Source organism: Seriola aureovittata, chromosome 10, assembly GCF_021018895.1.
Source record: "Seriola aureovittata isolate HTS-2021-v1 ecotype China chromosome 10, ASM2101889v1, whole genome shotgun sequence".
NCBI lineage: Eukaryota > Metazoa > Chordata > Actinopteri > Carangiformes > Carangidae > Seriola > Seriola aureovittata.
The window spans coordinates 18,966,175-18,992,388 of record NC_079373.1 but is presented as its reverse complement, the minus strand read 5'-3'; the positions used below and the strand labels follow the sequence as shown (position 1 = coordinate 18,992,388).

General features: G+C 41.2%; 1 protein-coding gene across 2 annotated transcripts in view; it reads right to left on the bottom strand.

Annotated features, from left to right (window-relative positions):
• The window catches only part of mrpl23 (mitochondrial ribosomal protein L23), a 33,855-nt gene extending 14,975 nt beyond the window's left edge, over positions 1-18,880 (bottom strand). For both annotated transcript variants that reach the window (XM_056388303.1, XM_056388304.1), the window contains exons 1-4: positions 18,742-18,880; positions 17,304-17,426; positions 8,199-8,281; positions 3,512-3,585 (exon numbers count right to left, since the gene is read on the bottom strand). In XM_056388303.1, the coding sequence (XP_056244278.1) occupies positions 3,512-3,585; positions 8,199-8,281; positions 17,304-17,426; positions 18,742-18,761 (300 nt within the window). In that variant the 5' untranslated portion in view covers positions 18,762-18,880. The remainder of the gene's footprint in view (positions 1-3,511; positions 3,586-8,198; positions 8,282-17,303; positions 17,427-18,741) is intronic.
• Positions 18,881-26,214: the final 7,334 nt, after the last annotated feature.

Sequence of the window (26,214 nt, the reverse complement as noted above, 5' to 3'; positions counted from 1 at the left end):
CTGCTGTTACACAGACACTGTCACAGACTTTCAATAACATGACAACCTCACCTGTTCAATAAGAAGTTAAGAATATATTCCTAATGTAATTTTCGACATTTTTTGTAAAACTCTTCCCTTTAACACAAAAGGAGGTACAACCACAGAACTGCAAATAAAATGTTGCAAAATCCTGTAATGTGAAATACTACATGTTGTCAAATGATCAATGAGCAGATTAGTCATTTTCACCTCTGCAGCATCCATTTGCCATTTACAGCAGAATGTGGCACTAAACTGGATCATTCAGAAATGCTGAGACCAGTTAGACATCCCATTCATATATTCACAGCATCACCCTCCAGGAGCTTTCAACATGCATTCTGAGCACTAAGCACTCAGCCCACTGAAGTGCAGCAGCTGGCACCAGCCAGCAATGCTTGCTTGCAAACTAGCTGCCACTCCAAAAGAGAGAAAATAACTTCTCCTTAGCCCAAAACTCACCACAGCCTTCTCATTTACGAGCCAGGAAGAGAATACTTTATCAGAAAAGTTTGACTGCCAATAATGTTGTCAAACAATGACGGAAAACATTCAAAAATGACTATAATTTCAGAAGTGGAGTGCTTTCTCTTTTATGTAAACCACTAGATTGGGTTTACAAAGGTTTCAAATGAAAGCAACGTTTAACTGGAAATGGTGGCATAGTGCACTTCAGCAGTGAGATGGGCCAAGAGAATTTAATAAGGGTAAACCACGGGGTCTGACATGCATCCTGAAGGCCGGCTGTAAAAAAAAAAAAAAAAAAAGCCTTCTTCGCTACCAGACTTTTCAACAATTCAACTTTGTGAGAGGATTGATTCGCTGCAAAAATGCTACAGACTTTCCTGTTAATTAAGATGCTGTGATTTAATCAGTCAGTGCCAAAACCTTTTTAAAAAACCTGAGGAAAAAGTTTCTACACAAAGGTACAGTGAACCAGACAAGAAATCTAATTACACCTACTGTATATGAAGTCATGTCTACAAGAGGTTAAATAGTGCAGTGCAGGATCGGATTTTCCAACATCAGCCCTTTACAACTTCGAATAGATGGAACAGTATGAGTTGACTGCGAAAATCGGAAACAAGTGTTACCCCGAGCGTAGCGGCTAGAGTTAGCCCTCAGCTAGTCCTAGCGGTGCATGAAAGCAGTCTGACTCTAAACACACCAGCCCCATTAAAGTGCAGCCAGACCTAAAAGCAGTTTGATAGACTCAAGATTTTTCATTTTGTGCTGCTGTTTTTGTCACCCCACCACCAGCACCACCACCCTGTCTTTTCCCCCTCCCCCTGATCGCTTTGCCCCGTCTCTGGACCTCCCAGCTCTGGCATGACTCCATCATGCCCTTACTCACCTCCCCTGCTCACCCCTTGCCGCCCCTCACACACACACACTTTCCCACACACAGTGCACATTTCACACATGCAGACGCTATCTCTTCCCCCGATACTGGGGTCCCCCCTAAGCCTGAGGAAAATGGCCGTCACGGAACCCCGCTATTGGGAGGCCTCCCCTCAACCACAAACCAAGAGTAAGGAATGAGAGAGAGAGAGAGAGAGAGAGAGAGAGAGAGCGAGAGAGAGAGAGAGCAAATGTATTACTGCTGCAATATTAGCTGATGGAGGGAGCAGGGGGAGAGAGGGGGAGAGGGAAGGATGAGGGTAAAATGGGGGGACCGCGGTGTGAGCATCGACCCACAGAACACCCTGCCACATGTGGAGTCAATTAGGAACAATCTTGTTTTCTACCCACCCCTGCAAAAGAAAGGAGGGTTTTCTGGGGCTCTGTGTGTGTGAGTTGTGCAAGTGTGTGTGTATGTGTGTGTGTGTGTGTGTGTGTGTGTGTGTGTACACAAGAGAGAGTGAGGTAGGAAAGGGAGTTGAGAGAGAGCATGTTTTTCCGAAAACCTGCCAGAGAAATAGGCCGGATATTCGGTTTTATATCAAGCCATTTTAAGCATAAAGAGCCTGCATCTCAGCATTTCTGCCCGCTGTTCACCATCAAATGAGCATGACCAGAAAACCACGATGTGATTACGACTACAGAGCGAATGACACTCAAGGAAAAACATCAGTCCTCTAGGGCTCAACATGCATGAATGATGCACACATCACAAATGATTGTGTGTGCTTTTCTGCATCTTCACACCTATCACCGCCGTGTGCGTCTGGTGAGAAGAAGAATCGCTAACGACTCTTCTGGGAATTCCAGACGTACACAAAATCACAGGCCACTTCCCTTGGGGGCAGACAAGAGGAAGTCTCCCCTTTAAAAGATTCATGGTTGCTTCAATTATGTATCCTCTTTCAAATTGTTGTGTTTAGACAATTTTCATTATTCATCCGTTTCAAGATTGATGGCTCCCCGTCGGGTGGGCGGCACAGCGTAAACAAGCGTCTACACCGCTGTTGATTTATCTGGGCAAGATCAAAACGGCAGGCACAAAACAAAGGTCCCTTGCTTTTCACATCTGCATCAAAGGCGCATTAAAACAGTGACTTTTTTGACATTTTGAAGGGAGGTTTGTTTGATTTCAAAGACTAACAGACTTCAAACATGGGCAAGACGTGCAGGGAATGGGCCTTCCTGACCCAAAGCTCACCTCAAAACACAGGTGTGAAGGAAATAGCCATGATGCAATAAGGGAGTCTGGGCTGACATGCCGCCATCAGGAGTGACTCTTCAAACATGCACACACTAAGTGCACATGATTGATCACATTCCATCTATGGCACAACGCACATGCACAGAAAGGAGAGCTGTAACACATGATAACCATATCTCAATATCCCTCGGGCCCTGCAAGAACCCATGCTACTGCTTTTTCAAGAGGGAAGCCAGAGTGTGTGAACCACACAGGAGAGAGATGCAAAGTAGAGTTGTGTGATTTGTGTGTCCACATACGTGTGTGTCTGTGTGTGTGTGTGTGTGTGTGTGTGTGTGTGTGTGTGTGTGTGTGCTTCACAGGTGTTCTCATGAGAATAAGGAGAGAAGTGGCAGGTAAAGAAAGAGTGCATGTTGATTTTTACTTGGTGTGTGTGCACACTAATGGTCATTTGTGTGTCTGTTCATACCTGTATGTGTGTGTGAGTGTATGTGAGTAAGAGTGAGTTTGAGAGCTCACCTTCAAAACACGCCTGCCCCTTAGGGCTCTATCAGGGGAAAATAAACCAGCTCATCTCACCTGCCTTATCCAGCAAGCCCCCCACACCCTTCAAAATTAGCCCATTACATAAACGCTAAAGGCTCAAGGCCTCAAAAAATGTCCTTTCCTCCTGGGTGTTGTGTTTAATAATGCAGCCCCCACAATAAGAAAAAGAAAAAAAAAATCACAGTGGACTGGGTGTTAGGGAAAGTTATTGTGGAGAGTCTCCATCTCCCACTGTGTATTACACAGGAGTCAATGAGCTAATGCTACTCAAACAACACACAGACTAAAAAATACTGGGAGTAGGAGGATGAGTGTCTGCATATGTGTGTGTCTTCTCACCAGCTGAACGTAGGCTACTTTATAGTCAGGCTGCTTAACCCTCTGGTTTAGGTGATTCCTCTTCTTGTTGGAGCCTGAGAAACACAAAGAACAGCAGGTAATGCATTTGTTGGCAAAAAATATCTATTCTGGTTGTAAGAAAGCAGAGAGTGGGACTGAGTGATGATGACGACATTCATGAATATGGTGAGAGTAGGGTTGGGCAATATGACGATATTCCACCAAGATAATAAAAATATGTCATCTGGTACAGACTTTATTATTCTCCTTGTACTGAGAAAGAAAGAGACAATAGAGACATTCCCATTCGATTGATTGATTTATTTTTATCTATAAGCAGCTAGAATGAACTGCATGTCATTATTAGAACTAGAACAATTAGTTGAGGATTCAATCAGTCGATTAACTAATAAAGAAAATTAAATCAAATGTTAAAACTTGCACTTTCTCCTACTTTTAACATCACTGTAAACAGCATGGTAGAACAAAACAAGACAATTGTTTATGAAAGTACTTTTTAGTTTCACATTTGTGATTGCTGTGATAGAAAATTTTAACCACACCGTCCACCCATGGGTGAAATTTCTAAAGCACAATCCTGACATCTATTAACCTGCACAGCAATTATCACATTATGTTTCATTCCAATCTCAAAAGAACAGACAACACATTTCTGTTCATTTCCCTGTAGAACAGAGAACACTTTGTGTGTATGTGCGGTTAAGCAGAGCCTGATGTTGTTGACTATTCAAGGCAGGTTAACCTCTTCCCCAACTGGAGATGATGATGACATCATCCTCTCTCCTGTCAGACCTTTCCAAGTCTGGAAGACAGGGGACTCAGGGAGCTGCTGAGTGCATGTGTGCATGTGTGTGTGCGCATTTGTGGGGGTGTGTGGAGGAAGGCTAGGAGCTTGGCTTCAAACAAATTAAAAGCTAATACTTATTAAACTTTTAGGCAATTCACACAGGTATTTAAATCTTTACATTACAACAAAACTCCAATTTTAATGAAGGATAATGACCAGAACATCAAACAGTTCATCTCTGCTTTCGAACTCTAATCTCAGTGAGACCCTGGTGGTCAAGTCAACAGGCCCTCTGAGTAACTGCCATTGCCATGGGAACGGTTTATGACATGAAAAACAAGGGAAACATTCCGCTGTAATGAGTCATTTGTGTGTGCGTGTGTGTGTGTGTGTGTGTGTGCGTGTGTGTGTGTGTGTGTGTGTGTGTGTGTGTGTGTGGGGTACATGTAGCTAGTTATCACTAGCCAGGCAGCCCACTGCTCAGGGAAAGCCCTGAGCAGGGTTGTAAAACACCCCCCACGCCCCCCTTGGCTAACTGGAGGCCCCTGTGTGGGTGGGAGACAGAGGTAACGAAGTGCGTGTGCCTGTGTGTACCTGTGTGTGTGTGTGTGTGTGTGTGTGTGTGTGCGTGTGTGTGTGTGTTGCTGAGGAAATCCACAGGGAAATGCTACAACCTTTGAAACAGCAAGGTAAGACCCTGACCTGTCCGCCCTAAACAAAAAAACACATAAGACGCACACACGCACGCACACACACACACGAACGTGCACACACAAACGAACGTGCACACACACACACACACACACACACACACACACACACACACACCTTGAAAAGGTACAAAGTAAGTTTCTCTTACTTCATGTAGCCCTTTCCTAACACATACAGACACACAGACAGACCTTTCATACAACAGTCGCAAACGCAAGCACAATTTCTCCCACTTTGAGATTGCGGTTTGGCAGGCAGCTATCACGTTACAAATCCCAGGCCGGAGGGGTAACCATGGCAACTCCTTCCAAAATACCCTGCCGCCCATGGAGGGAAAAAAGGGTCGTTTGCGCCCCTCGCTCCTCTCTGCCTTTTCCCGTCTTTATGCTGCCAATGGAGTGGAACTCCTGACGCAGGCAGGGATACCTTCTCTGACGCACCTCGGGATCACCAGGGGCCCTGAGCCGCCCTTTCTTCTATATCCCCTTCTGTCCCCCAAAGGCTCATTGCTTTCCTTACACCCACCCTCCCGAGGGGCTTTCCTTTTCCCCTCACTTTTAATGACACAACCCTAATAAACAGCGTTAATGGGTCCTCCACACTGTAGGCTAGGCTAAGCTAGGCGCCTCTGTCCTCTTCCCACCCTTAACGTCTCCTTCCTAGTCTCTCCTCCAGAGGTAGAGGGGGCTCCTTGTAGCCCTTCAGACACTGCACTGAGGGGTCTTATGCCTTCTCTTTAAGTGTCTCTCCAACTTGTAGCCACCCGTATGTCCCCTCCTTTTCTTCTTCCATGATCTTGCAAATTCCTAGACTTGTAGCGAGGCCTCAAATCAGTCCGTGCAAACTTAAGTCGTTTCCTCCCCCCATAAAAAGCCAAGAGGATTATTAAGTCAATGATATAACACTGTTCTTGGCTCTGTGATCATCCTTGACGAGGGGGCAGGAGGGAGGATTTGAGGTTGCGATGGGTGTAAGAGGGGATGGGGCACTTAAGGCCCTGAAGTTGCAAGTTTGTAAGTGAATAGTATGTGTTTGTATGGAGGGAGCGTGGGGTGTCCTGGGACAGCTGGAGGCTGGAGTGCTGCAGCAGCAGATTGTCAGATAAGCAGCTGTGTGTGTTAGGGAGAAAAGAGAGCCAGGCACGCTAACCACTACCGCAACTAGCCGCTGGAAAGCACTCCCGCTGCTGCATGTCAATGGGAAGACCATCTATATTGCAAACTGAAATTGCTAATCGCTGCTAACCACCGCTGACAGTCTCCAAAACAGAATCAATCTGACTTTATGCTTCCTAAAACAAAAATCATCTTTCTGTGAATTCCATACACCAGAACCAAAATTGAATTTACAAAGCTGAAAAATGTTAAAAGGCGACTAGGATGGAGATAAATTAAAGGATTATAGTGGAAATAACCATAATGTGACAACCATGTTATTTTCATCTGGACAAAAATATTAGAAAAAACTCTTATATTGGGCTTTTATTTTTTTTTTAGTTTTGTGTGTTTTGTTTTTTTTGTAACATTGATCAAAACCTGTTGGAGGCTGAACTTTAAAAGCCAAATAAACAATAAATGTTTATAAGAATAAACAAATACTTGTCAAATTTGTCCAAGACAATAATAATGGCAATACAATTGTATTTACGTGAAACAATGAGTGTTTGCAACATACTGAGCACATAAATTGATAGCAATAGGGAATCATGCTGCAGGAGTAGTGATATGAATATATTGTTACTTTTCAGAGTCATATTTTAAGCCTAGAGATGGTGAATGTTTGATACTTGTACCTTAATACCTTTTTCACAATATATTTTCAATGTAGGGCTGTGGTGTGCAGTCATGTGTATCACTGATATAATCATATCAATGTGAAATGTATCATATCAAATTACAGAACAATATGTATTGCATGTAAATGCATTGGATAGTAATTATTCACTGCATTAAGATTTTCTCCATGAAGATATCAAAATAACTATATATATAACTATAATAACTATATTTTAAATGGTTGCAAGTTGAAGGTGTGGGTGGAAGTAGAGGGCTTAGCATACTAACATTGTTTGTTTGTTTGTGTGTGTGTATGTGTATATGTGTGTGTGTGTGTGTGTGTGTGTGTGTGTGTGTGTGTGTGTGTGTGTGTGTACACACTATTTGTTGTGATTTTAATTTGGAAGAAATGTTTGTGGTTTGGTTTTGCATACCATGAATCAAGTGTTTCACCACTGCTTGAACACCACACCCTCTTTCTCAACAGTTTGAATGGATTCGATGTCTTTACATAGATATACAGTCATGGTGTGTGTAATGTTCATCCACCCCTAGCTTTCCTTGTCATAAGGGAGTGACACAGGCAATAATGACTGTAGGTTTTTCTTCTTCTTTTTTTTACTCTCAAACGCTCCCCATACTCAGTATACATAAAGTGATGTGACAAGCAAAATACATTCAATACAAGAAATAGAAATGAAGTCAACCCATATCAGAGACCTCAGGGTTATTGTTCATGTCAGCTCCACCTACCCAGTGTGGAGTTATCACTTCAAGCCACACAGAACCAAAATTAATATCTGACTAACTTGACTGAGGGACTAGATAATCATTGTTTCATCTCATCTGCTCCGTGCAACTTGATGCCACTATATAATATAAATAAATATAAATAAGTACAATCATGAACACTTACCATTCAAACTCAGACAAATAGGCTATTCACATTGAAAAAAAATAGCTACAAAATTTAATACCTCGTAAAATGCTGAGTAAGACACTTAATACTTTTTATGGGCCTTAAATTTTGCTAAATTGATGCATTACCTTTTAATACTTTTTAAGACCCTGCAGACACCCTGATTTTTCTGTGATGATGATGCAATGGGATCCTACCTGACTCAGTTAAATATAATATGGATCCAGCTTTGAGTCGGGTCCCGGATCAGGTCTCAGTTACTAGGACCTGTGAAGACCTTGAGCATGAGCCAGTGCTCACACTGTTAATACCAACTGTTGGTCCGGCTAGAGAAAAGATAATTATTATTCAGTGGTATCTACACTATCAGTAACTATATGAGAATTATTAATATTCTATAAGGTCGTTCCAACCTCTCCAAGTTCTGTAAATTGTAAATGTTATGTGCTTGTGCAAAGCACTGGGGACACTCACCATACTGTATCCTGGTACGGATCACTCCCACAGGGACGTTATAGATCTTCTCCAGGTAGTTCTTTACGTCGTACTTCGTCATTCTGTCCAGACATGTCCAGAACAGACAGAGAAGAGAAAAACAAAGACAGAGAGGGAGAAAAGGGAGAGAGAAGAACAGGGGTTATGTAAGGCATCCAGCGTTAGCATTTGTGTGGGGTAAGGCGTGGTTTGAATGTGTATGAGGTTGTAACTGACTCGTCTGAGGTTGCAGTCCAGCACTTGCAGGGTTACATGCTGGATCACTGGCTATGAAATAACACCACATTCACTTAACTGACATAGACATAGAAATGATACAGCCTATTTGCACACTGCATTCCCATAAACTATGCTGTTATATTACCTACTGTAACAGACAGGACACTCCCCTATAAGCCCGTATTCAGCTTTTATTCTCTGAACCATAAAGTGGAGAGAAGAGAAATGTGAGTGTCAGTGTTCATCCAATTAGCTGTCTGCAAGTATTGATCGCACCCGGTGAAACCCTACACAGGAAGTGAGCCTGGCACCAACTGATCCGGTGGGCCAGCCCAGCTAAAGCTAGCACACTGGGCAGCATTTGGAACGGATTGCTCCTACCAGAGGAAGAAAGGCTTTTAACTGCTAATCAATCTAGCCAATTGGATTAGCTTGGTAGAAAGCACTTCCCAAATGCGTCTGACAAAGTGCTTAATAGCGACGTTGTGGTCTGACATGAGTGCCTCGGATATGGCATCTTCAATCACCTCATATGTTTCTTTGATAGAACAGGATAATGTAATATTCTCTATTTTTCAGAGGACACAGCACAATATCTTGAGCTGTTGTAACAATAATAGGTGAGGCAAACATTTGCATGAGAAAATCCCATCTGTGAATACAAAGACTCTTTGTACCAAAGAGTGATGTAATATATGTTTCCATGCTGTACAAACAATTGCCTTTTCCTCTATAATAGGCTAAATTTTGGCAAAGCTGACACTGATGTAGACGTAGAACACTTCCATTTGACCTGCTAAGATGTGTTTATCGAGAGAGGTTAGCTTACATTTACGATACTTGTGTAACTATTTCCACATTTGATTCCACCATTACAGAAAGCAGGATGGTTTGATGTGGTGACTCTTGAGTATGATTGGGTTTTTCTACAAAACGTCAGCTTCAGGCAGCTGCCTTTGAGAGAAGAGAGAACCAAGCACTCATTGAGATCACTCTCTCTCAGAGGCAATAATGGTCAGACTTGGAGTGGGGGTGGAAGGGGGTCTGCATCATTGTGTAAAGAAAGGTGTAAACAAACTTGTTAAGGCTTCTTTAGGCCTTTTTTTATCTCCTTTTACCCAGCCAAGAGGAGAGAGATGTATTTCCTAAGATGTGGCATGCAGATGCGCCTTTCTGCTCCATTTGCACCCACCTCCCCCCCCAAAACCCCCGTCTCACAGTGTGTGTGCCAGAGGGCAGTGAAGCGGAGCAGAGTGACCGGGGGTACTTGAGATCAAGAGAGGAAGAAAGAGAGAGTTATTGCGCTGAGAGACGGGTTTTCCTAGAAAGCAGCAGTGGGGAACTGGAAGAGAGGAAAGTGGCTTGGGGACTACAAGGTCTCCTCTGGATCATTAGCAGAGGGAACACTGATCCTGATTAATGAGGAGAACATTTTCTAATTCCCTCCTGCTTTTACGACTCCAATTATCCAGCGCCCACAAACATACAGATAGTATATATGAAGGATGTGCAAGCGCAGTTGTGTCTGGTACTCTGAACAAGATGCCCATGCAAACACAAATGTGCTTAATGAACAGGTATTAACTATGGCTGAACAAACACATATATGTTAAATGAAGAAAACCAAGAACACGTATCAACCTTACAATTTATCAATAACAGTAATAAGTCAATGGAAAATCTAACAAAAAAAAAATTCAAATAACACAGAAAGCATGTGTATGAATATGAATTTATACATCTTCATAGATATATATTATATACTAATAGAATATGAGACTGCAACTAAATTATTTTCATTATCCACTGATCTACTGATTATTTTTCTACATCACGATAAGTCAGTCATCAAAAAGGGTGCTGATCAATTTTCTGTTAATTGACTAATTGATTAATAAAATGTTTGGCTGCAGCTCTAATAGAATACATCCACAAACACAAATACTGTACACTACATTAACAGAAGTTACATTAGACAGCTGTTCTCTCTCTGACCTGAGTCAATACATGACTCCCATCTCAGCTACAAACTGGAATCCAGTCTAAGAGAAAGCCTTGGGCTGAAAGCTGAGGAGAAAATGTCAAGTTAAGTGTGTACATAAACAAGGCTAAACTTAGACAAAGGGCGTGGTGTCTCCAATAGTGATGCAGGCAGCATCTGATCATCATCCCAGTATAAACACCCATCTGACTCCACAAGCTAACCTTTCACACTTCTGCCTCTCAGGAAGAAAGAAAACCTGTCTCCAACAACTGCCAAGGCTAAAGGAATCGTTCCTCAGCAACTGGTATATATTTATACGCAAAAACACATGCTACAAAGATTCCTCGCCCAGGATGATGAAAGAACTCTAAACACAAAACCTAGAAGGGCATCAAATGACGCAGATGATGGATTAGTTTCAATTATGGCCGGTTGTTGCCGAGCAGGTTTAAAAACAGGCACGCTGGCATCATTGTTAGAAAACAATTTTAAAAGTTATATTGTTCTGTATTGTTCAGGGGGAGGTGTACATGGGAGATATAACACCCAAATCTGATATCAAGTGGTACTAAAAGAAACAGGTCTCTGAAGGGATACAGGCATGGATGAAGAAAAAGGGTAAACTTGATGCCTTTGTTGTTCCCGCTGTGACATAGTTGTGTGTGTGACAATAGAGCAAATTCGTCAATCAGTGGATTTAACCGCACAACTCTGTCAGTTGTTTTCAAATGCAAGACCTCCTCTGCAATGGACCTACATGCTCCTGAATATGCACTATTCTCAAATGTGGGCTAACACGCACTGAGCCAAGAAGATTGTGAGTATCAGTTCCAGTAGTTTAAGGCGGTCCATTTACACCTGTGCTCCAAAAGGATATGAGAGAAGTAGGTGAAAGGGCACAGTTGGAAAAGTGAAAGACAGGACAGAGGCAGCTTTGACAGTGTTTGATAATAAGGACAGTGAATGAATTCTGAGAGCTCAGACACTACTGCAAGCCACTATTAATGTGCTGGTGCTAAAAGAACCTCTGCCAGGGGAATGGGTAGTGCTGCTGCTGTATATAAAGGATGCCATTGCCACCCACTCAATGATTTTCAGAGACAAATAATACACAACAAATATTGACTGAGACACTAAGCGGATATGGATTTTTTGCAGAATAATGTTTGCAGATGCCAAAAACTCTCTTTATAACTAATGCTGATGAAAAAAATAAATTGACATCCTAGTTGTCTAAGACACGTACTACAGCTGAGGACCTTTTTTGCATTTCATCACCCTCTTTCTCCATGTTTCCTGTCCATCTCAAAAAACAAAAAAAATATACTTAAGAAAAAAAAAGCAATCAGGACTCTTGCAGTATTAGAAAGCCGTCAACAGAATTTGCACCATAAAATGCCGGATTCATTAACTATCACATGCACTGGGAAGTCAATGGAGAGTTGTGAATACCGCTCTTATAAAAAGGACACTTTTTATTTATTTTTTATACATATAATAGTCATATAAAATATTCATTCTTATTTATTCATTTTACATTTCTAGATGTATTTATGTATTAATTTCTACATTTATTTACTTATACATTTAATTATATTTCTACATTCATTTATTCATTTCTGTGGCTGTATGTAAATTAGGTAGGTGGTCCTACCTCAGTCTAAAAACTGTATTGGGTATAGCGATAGTGATCGATTGGATAGATCTATTACTACTGCCTTGACTTGACTGGTACACCGACAGGAGCTTAGCCTTTCCAGTGTTGCCAACCTAGACACTTTGAAACCAGATTTAGTGACCTTTCAGACCTCTTTAGCAACCTGTTTTATTTCCCAAAAAGCACCTGGCAACAAATCTAACTTTTGGGACAAACCTTAGCTACTTTCCTTAGACGTATATCACCATCCTATATTGCATATCACACCGATATAACTGATCCAGCTTTAGACGAAGTGACAGATAAGATTGTCTCTGGTCCCATGCAGGACATCTAATAATGAGATGTACCCCACACAGGTATCTCTGATATGAAATATGGAGTACCCCAGGGTTCAGTTTTTGGCCCTCTGCTTCTCTCTCAGTCTCTGTCCCTCTCAGATTAGCGGTCATCACGGTGAGTCATGTTGAAATAATAGCGTTTGTGCTCCTTTGTGCTCCTTTGTATAAACTGAATGCTGTGCCACAGTCGTAAATTTGTAATCGCTACAACAAGATTTGATCCAAAGAACAAGGGTGCTCCTGCTGCCATATCCCTCTTTTATTTTTATTTTTTTTAAATGAACATTACTTTGTATGTGAAAGATTCAGACCCTAATGCTTCTTGTGGCTACCATGAATCCTCTTTGGAAAGGTTGCTTGTTTTAGCAACTTGACTTGGCAAACCACTGGAAGGCTTTTAATGTTGCTCCCTGTTTGATAGAAACTGGGCTGCATGTACATTTGGGCTTTTTATGGTGCCTTTTTGGTTGGCAGATCAACTTTAAGTATTACAAGACAGGAGAGGAAGAGGATGCAGTCAAACAGAGGGGTGGTGCAGAGTTGCAGACGACAGGCACTTACTGCACTTTGGAGGAACATCATCAAAAAATATCTGGACTCTTTTTCATGGATGAATGTTGCTTTATGTTGCCCTGAAAACTCATTAAAAAATTGTTGACTGCCAAAACCCTATTAAAGCTGACACAGATGTTAATTTGTTTTTTTATTACAGAATTCGCTGTCTGAATTGCATCAGCTAATACTGCCAAATTATATAATGGTACAAGTAGACATACACGCCAAACACAGGAAAAATGAATTAGAGGAACAGGGTACTTTTTTGATTAGTGACTGAAAGACAGGACAAATTTACTTGGACTCAAAGAGAGCAATCCACAGTAACAGGCAGCTGAATTGTCCCTCTAAAATGTAATACTGTGTGTTCGAATAAGCCTCTCAGACTTCATCTTATGTGCAACCTTTATTAACACACTGTAGGGTAAACATCCAAGGTACACCAAAAAGTCCATACACACACACATGCATACACACAACATCAAAGTACATTGTGTCAGAGCGGCTTAGTGGTGAGAACGAAACAGGAGAGTTGTTTTCTGCGCAGATGAAAGGCAAAAGAAAGCCGCTCCTCATTGTCAGGCTGCCCCATTGTCAGGTTTGGGTTGAGATACGTACACTCACTTCTTTAACCCTCCCATCTACACAGACAATACATGCACAGAAGTTGCTCAACACTAAGTATCAAGATCATAATAGCAGACTTTGTTTAGAGGCAAAGCCATTGAGGAACCTGAGACTTCAGGAGAGAAGAGACAGTTGAGAAGTTGAGAGTATAAGAGCAGCGTGTGAAGGATTAGATTTATTGTCCGGGTTTGGGTCTGACAATAGAACAGAAATAGATCAAAGACCAGGTCACCAGGAGTCACCAAACTCCTTACAGAGAGACAGGTCAGTAAAGACTCGACAGTTCGTTATACTCCTCTACTGGCTCACTAAATTACTTCCTATGACATAAACTGAAGTTAATTAGCGTGAAAAATTACCCGCTTTCCAACTTGAGCCATCTGTTTATGAAGTGGAACAGAAACAGAGTGACTGCCCTGGCACTCATGGCATTGTTTGATCCAACAGGTAATGTACAGTTGTAAAAGTGAACACAATGTGAGCTTACAGTGAAAAACCACAGCATGGTCTGGTTTCATAGTTATTAGACAGGAGAGTCGCATGAGATGTGACAGAGTAGTAAAGTGAACACAACGTTCAGTGTTGTGTTCTTTTCTTTGTGTGTATATGTGTGTGTCAGTGCTGGCCTTTAGCCATGCCAGGTGGGGTACAGGAGGCGTGTGTGTGTGTGTGTGTGTGTGTGTGTGTGTGTGTGTGTGTGTGTAAACCAAGAAATTTGATGATGTTCCTTCTAGAGCAGAGAGGAAATACTAACATAGTACAAAAGGTTTGAGAACAATCAAAAAGACAAACAAATACTTCCTTCCAGCAGGTAGAAAGAGAATTATGAGAGAAAACAGCACAGGTGTGTCAAACAGCAAGTGCCAAAAAGGGATTGGTTTTGGATGCATTGAAAAGTGTTTACAAAAAGCACAAGAAACAGTGGAACCCAGGGTGGAACAAAGGGAGAGGACAGAGAAAAACGTGTGCAGGTGATAGCAAATGACTGATAAAGCAAACGAGCAACAAAACTAGACAAAAGCAAAAGAGAACCAGACAACCATGGATATCTACTCCCAGGTGTCACTGAGATAAAGGCCACGTTGTGTTATTGCCCTGAAAACGCCAACATTACCACTTCTTATTAACAGCTGCTCGAAACTACAACTTACCCACGCTAACACCGCCTACCCTCGAGAGTCATAACTACAACAGCTTTCACTGCCGTAATGACTCAGACTCATCAATAAGCTGGGAGTGGGAGTGATATTTAGTGTGTGTCACTGTCTCTCCACGTGTGTCCATTTACTAAATTGTGTGTATGAAAAGTAAAACATAACAGTGTTTCAAGCGCACACTGAGGCCCCAGCAGTATATCAGTCAGCCATGCACCTCTCCCAGGCATCAAAGACTGCAAGAAAAAAAAAACCTTACACACCCTTATAAACACACACGCACCCTGCACTTACCCACTTTTGTGCATATATACACAAAGACACACACCATTCTCACAAACTGACTCACACACACACACACACACACACACACACACACACACACACACACACACCACACACACACACACACACACACACACCACACACACACACACACACACACACACACACACACACACACACACACACACACACACACACACACACACACACACACACACACACACACACACACACACACACACACACACACACACACACACACACACACACACACACACACACACACACACACACACACACACACACACACACACACACACACACACAATTACATAAGCACCCTAGGAGTTTGGCAGAGAAGAGGCAAGAATCAGAGTGGGAGGCCAGGCACCTGGATGAACCGATTATGGTCTAAACCCCACCAGAGACACACAGATGATCTGCCTCAAACTTCAATTTTTCTACCCAGTGTGGGCTCTGGGCCTCTCATCGCCTGAGGAACACTGCTAACCTCAGTGACCTTGGCTTGTGGAGGTAGTCAAAGTCAGCTCATCACTAGTAAGTGCTGACTGGATAGGACCTCCTGTTGAGTTTTATGACAGAATACATACCATCCAAATTAATTAGTCATATATGTATGTTTATACATATATATGTATGAGTGTTCATGTACAAAATTAGGAGTCAGTAAAGTGGTATTATATATAACCTACTCCATTGAACATGAGTTTTGCAGAATGATCAAAAACATTTTGCGTCTAGATGTTAATACTGGCCCCTCTAGGTGAATAATGTTTGATGTCTCTCTGTCTACAACAGAGCCCGAACCTCCACTGCAGCGCCACACAAAAGCACTTTGATCTTACCTCCCACCCCGCTGCCCATGTCGGCCATTTACAAGTCATCATTACAAATGAACTAATTAAAGACAGCCATTAGATGGTAAGAACAGACTATATTATTGAGGACTGACAGCCTCATATTTCTGTTCTTGAGGCTGTAACACCATCTGGTGGCCATGATGCTCAGCTCCAGCTGCTCATTACTGATCCAGCAAGACTGCTTCATTGCCAATAAAAACTAATTATTGCACCCTAAAACATGAAACATATGTTCACTGTATAATAGATCTGATTGATACTAAACGACTATGGTAGTCTCACAAAAATAACCGACTGTAAATTTGATGCCAGATATAGTAACCGATTTCGTAGTCTCATAATAGTCAAATTTACACCCTATACAGGGCATGAGCTTGCTATATTTTCATTCTTAAAAAAAACAATATAAGTTCTACTGAAAGAATTGGTATAGTCACCAGGATGCTATTCTTCATTCACAAGGTCTGGTTTCAGGCCTGTGTGAAAATTAACATACAACCTGCTGAAACTACAAGTGTTTACAAACTTGAGACTGGAGAGCGATATTGTGACAAACGGTAAATACAATCGTCCATCAACAGAAAATTTCTTAAGAGCATATGCATCAGATCAGATTTCACATTAGTAATGGGTAATAATTAACAGCGTAGTATGTTGGTATGTCAGAACTCTGAAAATTAATGGCAGAGGTTATTAGAAGCCGATAGTAGGCTTTGCAAGTATATTTCTATGGCAAAGTAAGAAGACATTTAAATAAAGCGGAATTAGGCATTAATCAAATGATGAGATGACATTATTTACTTGCTCTTCTGTACATGTACATCAACACATAAATCTTATGTGTGCCATGTATTTCCATTTCATTAAACTTGTAGTGGGGTAATAAAATATGTAACAAACAAGCAACACACTAGTGAATGACTAATATGATCTAAAAAATTATTTGATTAACGTTTGTGAAAGAAGTTGTTGAACAGTACAGAGGTGTCAAAAGTAGGCATTAGTGTCCACTTTTTCACCTTTTACTTAAAAAAAAGAAAACTTGCGGATATTTAGGTGACAGTTCGATTCAGCAGACACTCATTAACCGCCTTCACATAGTACAGTGGTAGGTCTTTGGTGGCATCACAACATGTAGTACAATGCACCTACCTGAAGATGGTGTAATAATCTAAGGAAATGGATGTTTGAACATACATATTGTCTACATCACATAGAATTTGACTTCCAAAAGCTATTATACATCAAATAGGGTTGGAATGACTGTGAGCCTGAAATATATGATGAACAGTATAACAGAAATTAACTACCCAATAACCAATAACTTAATTGACTGAGTAGTCGATCAACTGAAAATTAAGATGTGTAAGAAAAAACTTACTCCATTGGGATGCGAAACTGGGCAGTGTCGGGAGGCTGCTCTTTTCCCGGCCTCACCAGGGTCAGGAACCAGTTGGGTCTGAAGATCCTCAGCTGGGGGTTGCCAAGCTGGTAGAGCGGGTATCTGATAGGACAAGCACACTCTTATTATCTACTGTTTCATTCCCAGATATCCTGTAGTAAATCCTACAAAGACACTAACAACTGGTAAGACTTGAGAGCTATAATCACATAGAATTGTAAGTAATTGTGTAGAACTGTGTAGTGCAATTTTAGTTTGCCAACGACGATTGTTGTCAAGAGTTTATAAAAGCAGAGATTTAAAAAAAGATCTGTGTGATGAAAACCCACAGGATGTGGTCACACAAACTACACTCTGTGTCTTGATGTAACCTCTGCTGTTCCAGCTGTATGGAAATATCTAACTCTTTTGCTACATGTTCACCAGCTTGCAGACAAACTGTGCCTGTCTGTGTTTGGTGCTGGGCAGGAAGTGTACAGTGAGTTTATCTGCGCTTTTTCACTGAAAGCTGCTGGATAAACCTGCCTGCACAAACCTGCCTGCACATTAGCAACATTACAGCTGCACCTACTTTCAATTTTACCTCCAAATAAAGTGATTGAACTGCTTTTGGTTTTTTTTCTTCACTGTAGAGATGCTGCAATGTTCCCAGATACAAGGAATTCATTTGTTGAGTATAATATTATCACAGCCAAAAGAAATCATGGCCATAACCACAAAAAGTCACAAGACATTGGAATTACCCTTCACCCCGGTGTTGCCCCTGACAACCAGTAAAAGAGAATTAGCCCTTGACATAGAGGAAATATTGACATACATACGTAGACACATGATCAAACCAGACATTTATTTTCAACATATGAAACATGTAAATCCCAATATCAAGCATTGCTGAATTTTCTGTGGACTCAGGCAATCAGATGAAATGTATTTATACAAATTAGCCTGATAATGGCTTCATTGCAACATGCGAGTAACTAATGAGTACAACTAGACACAGGTGAGACAGACTTCATTACGAACTGAGTGTAATGGAAATTAATCTAGTTACTGTAAACCGATTCGAGCAATATATCACTGTATATCAACGGCAGGTTGTTTTTAGCATAGCCTGCCAACGTTGGCTAGATTCCTGCCGCGTAACGTCGGTTATGTTTCACACTAAGCACATAAGTCACTGCTCAACACGCACCGACCGTGTGTGATATAACTGAAAACAACATGTGCTACAATAACTGCTACAGTCAGACACATAGGAGAGATGGAAGGACTGAGACTGGGAGATGCTAACGCTAGCTGAGTTTTGCTAGCTAACCAAACTACCAGAAAAGGTGACCAGCAAAGACTTAATCTGTAGCTGACGTGTTCTTATGCGTATTCAAAACTACACATGAGGAGACAAAACAGTGGTACTTACAGCAGTCTTGTTACTGGCATCGCGGGAACGGTCTGTTGTCAGACATAAGCTAACAGCTAAATATCTGTTTTGTAGTCTTTTCAAGGTTGTCAAATGCTACACGTGTATGGATGTACTTCCGGGACAATCTCTGGTGCGCATGCGCTCTAGTTTTTACTCCGTGCCCTTGAAGTAAAGTTCATAGTAGTCTGTAGCTCAGAACTGAAGTCTCCAGGTGCTCTCTAGGTACTTATAAGAGACTATCTCTTATAAATACTCTCTATCTCTTCAAAAAAATTTGATGAGATTTATCTATTGCAAGATGGCAAAGGTGTTTTTAAAATCGGACAACATTTAACTATAAAGGCTTATAGGTTACTAGTTATAAATGGAGTAATATTGAGCATTAAATCAAAACATGGTGGATTTGTGGTCTTTTCTCATTACTTATTCACATGATCGATTCAAACCCACCACTATACACACAAAAAGCAGTTAGTGGTAATAATACCCCAATGAGAAGGTGTTTTGTTATTAATTGAAAATGTTTACAATGCTGTGCTGATGAGTTCATCCAATACCAATCAACTAAATCTGCTGAATGTTCTCCAAAACTATTAATTCCTCCACTATTCATTTTTCAAAATTGGTCAAGGTAGTTTGTGTTGCATGTTTGGTGGACCCCTAGATGAATTCTCACATGTTATGGGTTAGGGTTAGATATTTTATGAATACTGTATTAATCTGCAATTTGACATGAGCACAAGTGCAAAATGTGTTTTATGCATATGTTTATACACAATATATTAAAACAACATCTAAATTTGCACATGCATGCTTACTGCATTTATTACATGTGGACAGATGGAGAGGAAGATATCCATAAATAGACATTTAGATAGGCTAGTGATAATGAAATTATATCAGTGCTTCATTATGCAACTGACACTTGTAAGTTATGGATCAGAAAATCATTAAAATCCCTTCTAATTTTTCTATAAATAAATGTTTTGAAGCAGCTGCTTTAATATTATTCTTGGATAACAGCAGAGCTCGTATTCGTTTTAAGAATGGGTTTCCATTTTGGAAATGTCATTGCTGTGAGTATTTTCTCAGGGCATACATGATGAGGCAGCAGCAGAGGGAGACCTCGTTCCATCGCTCTCTCAGACCCTGTGCCCCAGCGTCTGACCTCACACCCAGCTGGGGGGGGGGCAAGAATGATTGAAGGCCCCTAGAGTGGAACATAAGTCCCTGGCTCAGCTGGTTCAGACCTGGCAGGAAATGGACCACACTGACAGCCTACACTATGCCTGGGAGGGAAGTTTCCATCAGTTAAGATGCCATGGAGAGCGTGCGCGCGCGTGCGTGCGTGTGTGTGTGTGTGTGTGTGTGTGTGTGTGTGTGTGTGTGTGTGTGTGTGGAGGGTGCTGGAGGGCAGTTAGGCATTTGATTATTATGCAGTTGTTGTAATGTTCGCCAGTTGGCACAGGTATTTGTCACACTATATCAGAATGTCCTGCCATCTCTGCAGTTTTCCAATTGAGTTTTTTGCCTTAAGAAAAAGAAATGTTTGCTGCTGTGAGTTCATTGGTTGTTTACTTGTTTATTGCTTTGGAACTGCTTGATCTGACAGCTGATATGAGAGAGTACTGGAGATTCATAAAGGTGGTGAGGCAGGGGTTGGAAGGTTACTTTCAAAACATATACTGTACTGGCTGCTGCATATTACAAATTAAAACATTAGACTTGTCAATAAATTAATTATTAAGTTAAATTGAATTCCCTGCTCTAAATTCTATGAGTTAATATATATAGAGTGCTTATTAGAGTACAGACCATGTTGTGCAAGTTGTCCACGCTGCAGCTGCTGCACATTTGTGCATTTGTACCCAAGATGGTGTGATGGTGTGAATTTGCGACATAGCTGGATTATCAACCGGATAAATCATGGTGCTGACTAAGCACCAATAAGTATATGGTAATTTGAATTATATAAATAATATGTAATGAAAATGGCTTTGATGCACTCCAACAAGCAATAAGCCTGACTGGGTTTTGATCAGTGATGTTGTGGTTCATTGTGGATGTTTTAAACCCCTAGGCTACTGGTGCATGCCAACTCCTGCATTTTTACCTACTCCTTAGATCCTGGCTAGTAGAAGTGCCCTTTGTGTAAATGTAGTTTCATTAACTTTAATATTCTAGTTGATATTATGCTCACGTGGTGAACAATCTTAAATAAATTAGCATTTGATAAACTTTAATGCTGCAATGATTAATCGATTAAGCGATCAGTCAATCAACAGGAACATAATTGGCAACTATTTTGATAAGTGATTAATTGTTTGGCATTTTTCAAACTTAAATGCCAACACATTGCTGTTATCAACCTCTCAAATATAAAGATTTCCTGCTTGTCTCTGTTTCATATGGTTGTTGTTGAGATAGAATCTCGGCCTCCGTCATCACATCATGCCATAGCCGTCCCTTCACCCGCCCCTAATTTTGAAATAAGGTTGCACTGTGCAAAGAAAGAGGAACTTCACAGATGTTCCTCTCTCTAATCTCAAACAGATTTGAAAAAAATGGTACATCACACACCACAGGGTATTATTAAAATCACTGGAGGTGAGATCAGTTTTACTCTCTGTAACAGACATAATAATAATCGTAATCCTCTCAATTGTAAGTCTTAAATATGAAATATGTTGTAAACTGGATCTGTGAACCCCTCACATCACCAGATAATCTGGACCGAACATTGGTACCAACCAAGCCCCAACACTCTTTTAGTCCGTTCGTGGCTTTAGGCTCTGAGAAACTGGGAAGGACATTTGTCACAATTTTTTGGTATTTTATAGACTAACTGATTAATTGATTAATTGAGAAAATCACCAGATTAATCGAATTAAAATAATTGTTAGTTGCAGTCCTAATTAACTTAAAAACAGACTAAGCTGGGGGAATTAGGGGACTCAATAGGGGCCCACAGCTCACATTTTTGCCCTGGGGCCCGCTCACTTGTTCATCCGGCTCTGACTTTGTACATGTCTGTAAATGTGTAATGTGTAATGCGTAAGGTTGATTTCCGCATTCTTATGGCCCTTCTTTCTCCCTTGGCCTAGCACCTGGAGTTAGCCGTGGGTGCAGCAGCAGTAGCTGCACTCATTACCTCAGTCAGGGTGCCAATGTTTAGCAATGCTCCAGCCAGTGCAGACCAAGCCAGGTCTAGGGGGAGCGGAGGGGGCCAGCAACATGAACCGATGCAACCTTCAGCCAAAGGTCCGGTCTCACACTGTTGTCCAACTCTGCCATTTATAGATGTGATTCAAGCCTGTTTTTTAATGCACACAGTTGGGCTCTTTGATGGAAAATAAAAGTCAACTATATTGTCTAATTTCACTGGTTGCCATAAGAATATAAACTTGATTAATGAGGTTTTGTTGCTTTTCAAACTTTTTAAATTTGCTCTTTGTGGAAATGAAAGTTTCAGTTCTGCAGAAGTCATATTCTGGTTAATGGCTCAGCCACTTAGCTGCTTAGTCTTTATTGCTGCAGTACTTAGCGTGTGACATACACTCCATCAGTAATCAGTTATTATTAATCATTTTAATTCAGACAATCAGTAATGCCCACAGTATATTTACAACTTAATGAGATTGAACTTGCACCGCTTTTGTGTGTGTGTGTGTGTGTGTGTGTGTGAGAGAGAGAAAGAGAGAGCGAGAGAGAGTTAGAGAGAACTGGAATGAAGGTTCAGGTCTGGGGCAGTGGAAAGTGGCTGTTTGTGTGACAGTACAAAAAGGAAGAAAGTATGGGAGGAGGAGGGAATGCTCTAACAGCAGAGGTGCATAGACGGAAACAGTTCAGTCTACAGCGGGATTGTCCCGCCAAGAGCGAGTACTGGGGCTGCATGGAAACTTTCCCCCTCTGACTCTCAGGCAGTCGGAGGAGAAGTTGTCGGTATTGAATATCCTGGAGAATAAAAAAAAGGAAACAGTAAATTGAAGATCCAGACATGAAGATGGAAAAGTTTGTCAGTTGAAGTGAATAGTTTTGCATATAAAGGGACCCGCTGTTTCAGTGCTTCTCTCTGAAGCCACTTCAGTCTTCCATGAAGAATGGCCCATCTTGATGCCTTGAATCATCTCCCCAAAGACTTGCTTCCCTAAAATATGTAATAATGACTTGAGTTATATACAATTATACAATATGTGCAAAACACCTAATCTAGAAACTGTATGACCAGCAGCACTAGCACCTTACCTTATTGCACACACTAGTGGATGGAAAGCAGGTACAAGGATATGATGGAAGACAGAGAGAGCAATAAATGAGAAACCTTTATATCCAGATTGGATTCAGCGGTGGCTTGTTAACTTCTGCTGCCACAGGCGAGGCTTCTACAGTAGGACAGTAGGATAGGACTACAGCATGTTATGTGTGTACTGTACCACAGTCAGGGATGAGGAAGAACTGTGTCCGGGGAGCCAATTATCATTTTTGGCAGCAGTTTTTAAAAAATTCTCATCCCCCGCTGACAATCTGTAGCAGATGGTTGATAGATACATGACTGTGGGCTTCAGTTGCTTATAATCTATCAGAGTTGATCTATACTCACGTTTTTAGCCTCAATGGTGGCATGGCTCTGTGCAATGTCGCTCGGTCTGTTTGTTGGTCGGTCCAGATTGAAATATGTCAGCAACTATTGGTTTAATTGCTATGAGATTTGCTACAGACAGAGTTTACAGGTCCCAGAGGCCTTGTTGACAGCCTGACTTTTCATCTAGAGCCACCAACTGTGACGTTTTCACTTTTCTGGTGTAATACAGTACCTCAACATCTACTAGATGGATTGATACAAAATGACATTCTTGGTTCCCAGGCGAGGAATCTTACTGTCTTTGGTGATGCCTGACTCCTGAAAATTTTACCGTTTTACCATTTACTAAATGTTAGCATGCTAATACGCTAAACTAAGATGGCTGTCACGGTAAAGCATCAGCATGTTAAGCATCGTCATTACAAGAATGTTAGCATGGTGACTTTAGTATCCAGCCTAAAACTCCACTGTGCTCAAGTACAGCATCGCAGAGCTGCTAGCATGACTGCAGACTCTTAGCCTTGTCAGAAAATTTGACAGGTGGTGCCAAATTAATTATGAGAAGTTTTCAATAATTGCAACTGTGATTCTTCTCCAGCTTGAATGCAGTAGTAAGTCCACTTGACACACAAAACATAAACCATTAGCCCCTCCTCCCCACACCTAATTAAACCTCTGCCACTTTGCCATCAACACTAAATGAGTGGTCAGAGCTAGTGGCCAGTTCAGGTCAGATTCCTCTGTTTTTTCATGTCCCATGTTCACACTCTCGGAGGGAGCGGGTGCATGCCACCCAGCACTCCTCTGGATATTAATAGCTGCAAGGGATGCAGTCAGGGGCAATCTGGATGGTGTGTAAATTTAGACCCTCCCCCCTAGATGTTCCGTTGATGTCATAAGCGTGACCTCTGACCCAGGAACCCGGCTGCCACAAGGCCCATGTTGAACTTGAATTTCAGGGTTCCAAATGCAAGCGTGCACACACAAACATGCATACACTTATCCATGCACACACATGCTCTTACAAAATGCAGGATTTGAAACCTTTTGAGGCGAAAGGCTGTGTAAATATGTCACCACAGATTCTGAGAACCCATGCACATTTCTTACTGTGCAAAGCCTAGACCAACACATGACAACAACTGACACACTGACTGCGGAGCTTCATTGTCTTTCACACTCAGCCTAGCTGGTGTGTGAATAGAAGCTCATGTTGTTTGCTGCTAGAAACAAAGTAAGAACATCTCTCTCATTCTAATGCGCTGATTTACAGAGATTTTGAAATCGACTGCAGTTGGAGTGGGGTGATTAGGTAGAGTGCTCACACAGGTTCCCACAGCCTTATCCAGTGTCTCTGCCCCTGCCAGAGCTATGTGATGGATCGGGGGAGGGCTGACATGCATAAACAGGGACGGGGGGCAACTGATCTTCAAGGTATGTCAGCCGAAAGTCTTGGGATATCTTGTGCACAGCACAGCGGAAGACCTTAACCTACAAACATAACAACATTGTTCATGCTATGATTCCTCTTGTCTTATTTTTGGGTCCGATAAAGTTGTTGTTGGATACCAATAGAGCCATGACCATGTTACAGTAAGAACTGTGTTGAAATGAATGGATAGTGACACTAAATAAAAATGAGTCAAGACGATCAGTGCACAGTTTAGGTTTCAGAAAGTTATGACAAAGGATATGCTTCTGTGAGAGCAAGGAGTTGAGCACTGGTTTTGCATTGTACAGCCATGTGCATGTATATTGACTCAGCATGCACATTCACTGTCAAAGAGTGCGAGTCAAACAGTAGCCCAGCTATAATATGTTGACATTACGACTCAGACAATGGTTGTTGACAGTCCAAATGCCAACGAATGCCACCTTCAACCAATCACAACACCACCCGCTAGCCTTGAAGCACTCATAAACAACATTCCTGCCCTCAAATGTCTTCTGCACACCACATGAGCCACACAGCACATTCGATTTCACGCAACCTATAGTACAAGGTATTTTGATATATCACGACACATACTAAATTCATCGCACATTATTTTATAGCTTCACATTTAGTTTTTTGTTGTATGTGATTCTCCTCAAGCACAAGCAATTACATGCCCAAAATGTGTCAATAAAACTAATAATAAACTGTACAAGCATCACACAAGCCAAGGAAAAATCTCTGTCAGTCATAAATATTTGGACACTGTATGCAGGTTAGCCATTTGGCTAAACTAGTGCTGCATATCAAGGCCAGTCTGTCTCTTATGCAGTGTTTTATTCAAGCCTAAAAACAAACCATAGTTTCACTGCATAATGGAAGCTCCTAAAATTGTGATTACACTGCAATAAATATTTATCCTGACAACAAAGACAGAACCATCGTTGCTGCTATATTAGTAAAAGGTGGATAACAAAACAGGCTGCAAGAAAGTGACACGGATAGAGGTCCAAGGAAAGGACACAGAAGAAAACATGAATAAGAAACTATTTTTGGAGCGTACTGACTGATCAAGTTTTGTGTTATGTGTCATTCACTCCATTCACATGCTGTTGTCTTATAACTTGTAAAACCTCTTTAACGAACTAAGATTTGGTTTGGTTTGACATGTAGATTTAATGTTCTAATCAAGGATTCTCAACAGAACTTAAAATGAGTTTGCAAGATAGAATACATTGTCAATTTGAGGTGTTAATGGACAAAAAGTAATTTAGTAATTAATCAATTAAAAGGTGATTAATTTAATGACAAAAAAGTTTTTTTTTGCTGAAGGACAGAATGATCGACTCATTTTGTAAGCTGAGCAAGACTCTCAAAACAAACCGTTTTAACCTTTATGTAATACAAAGTCCCTAAATCCAGACTAAATCTTCAAACCCAACTAATTTATTCT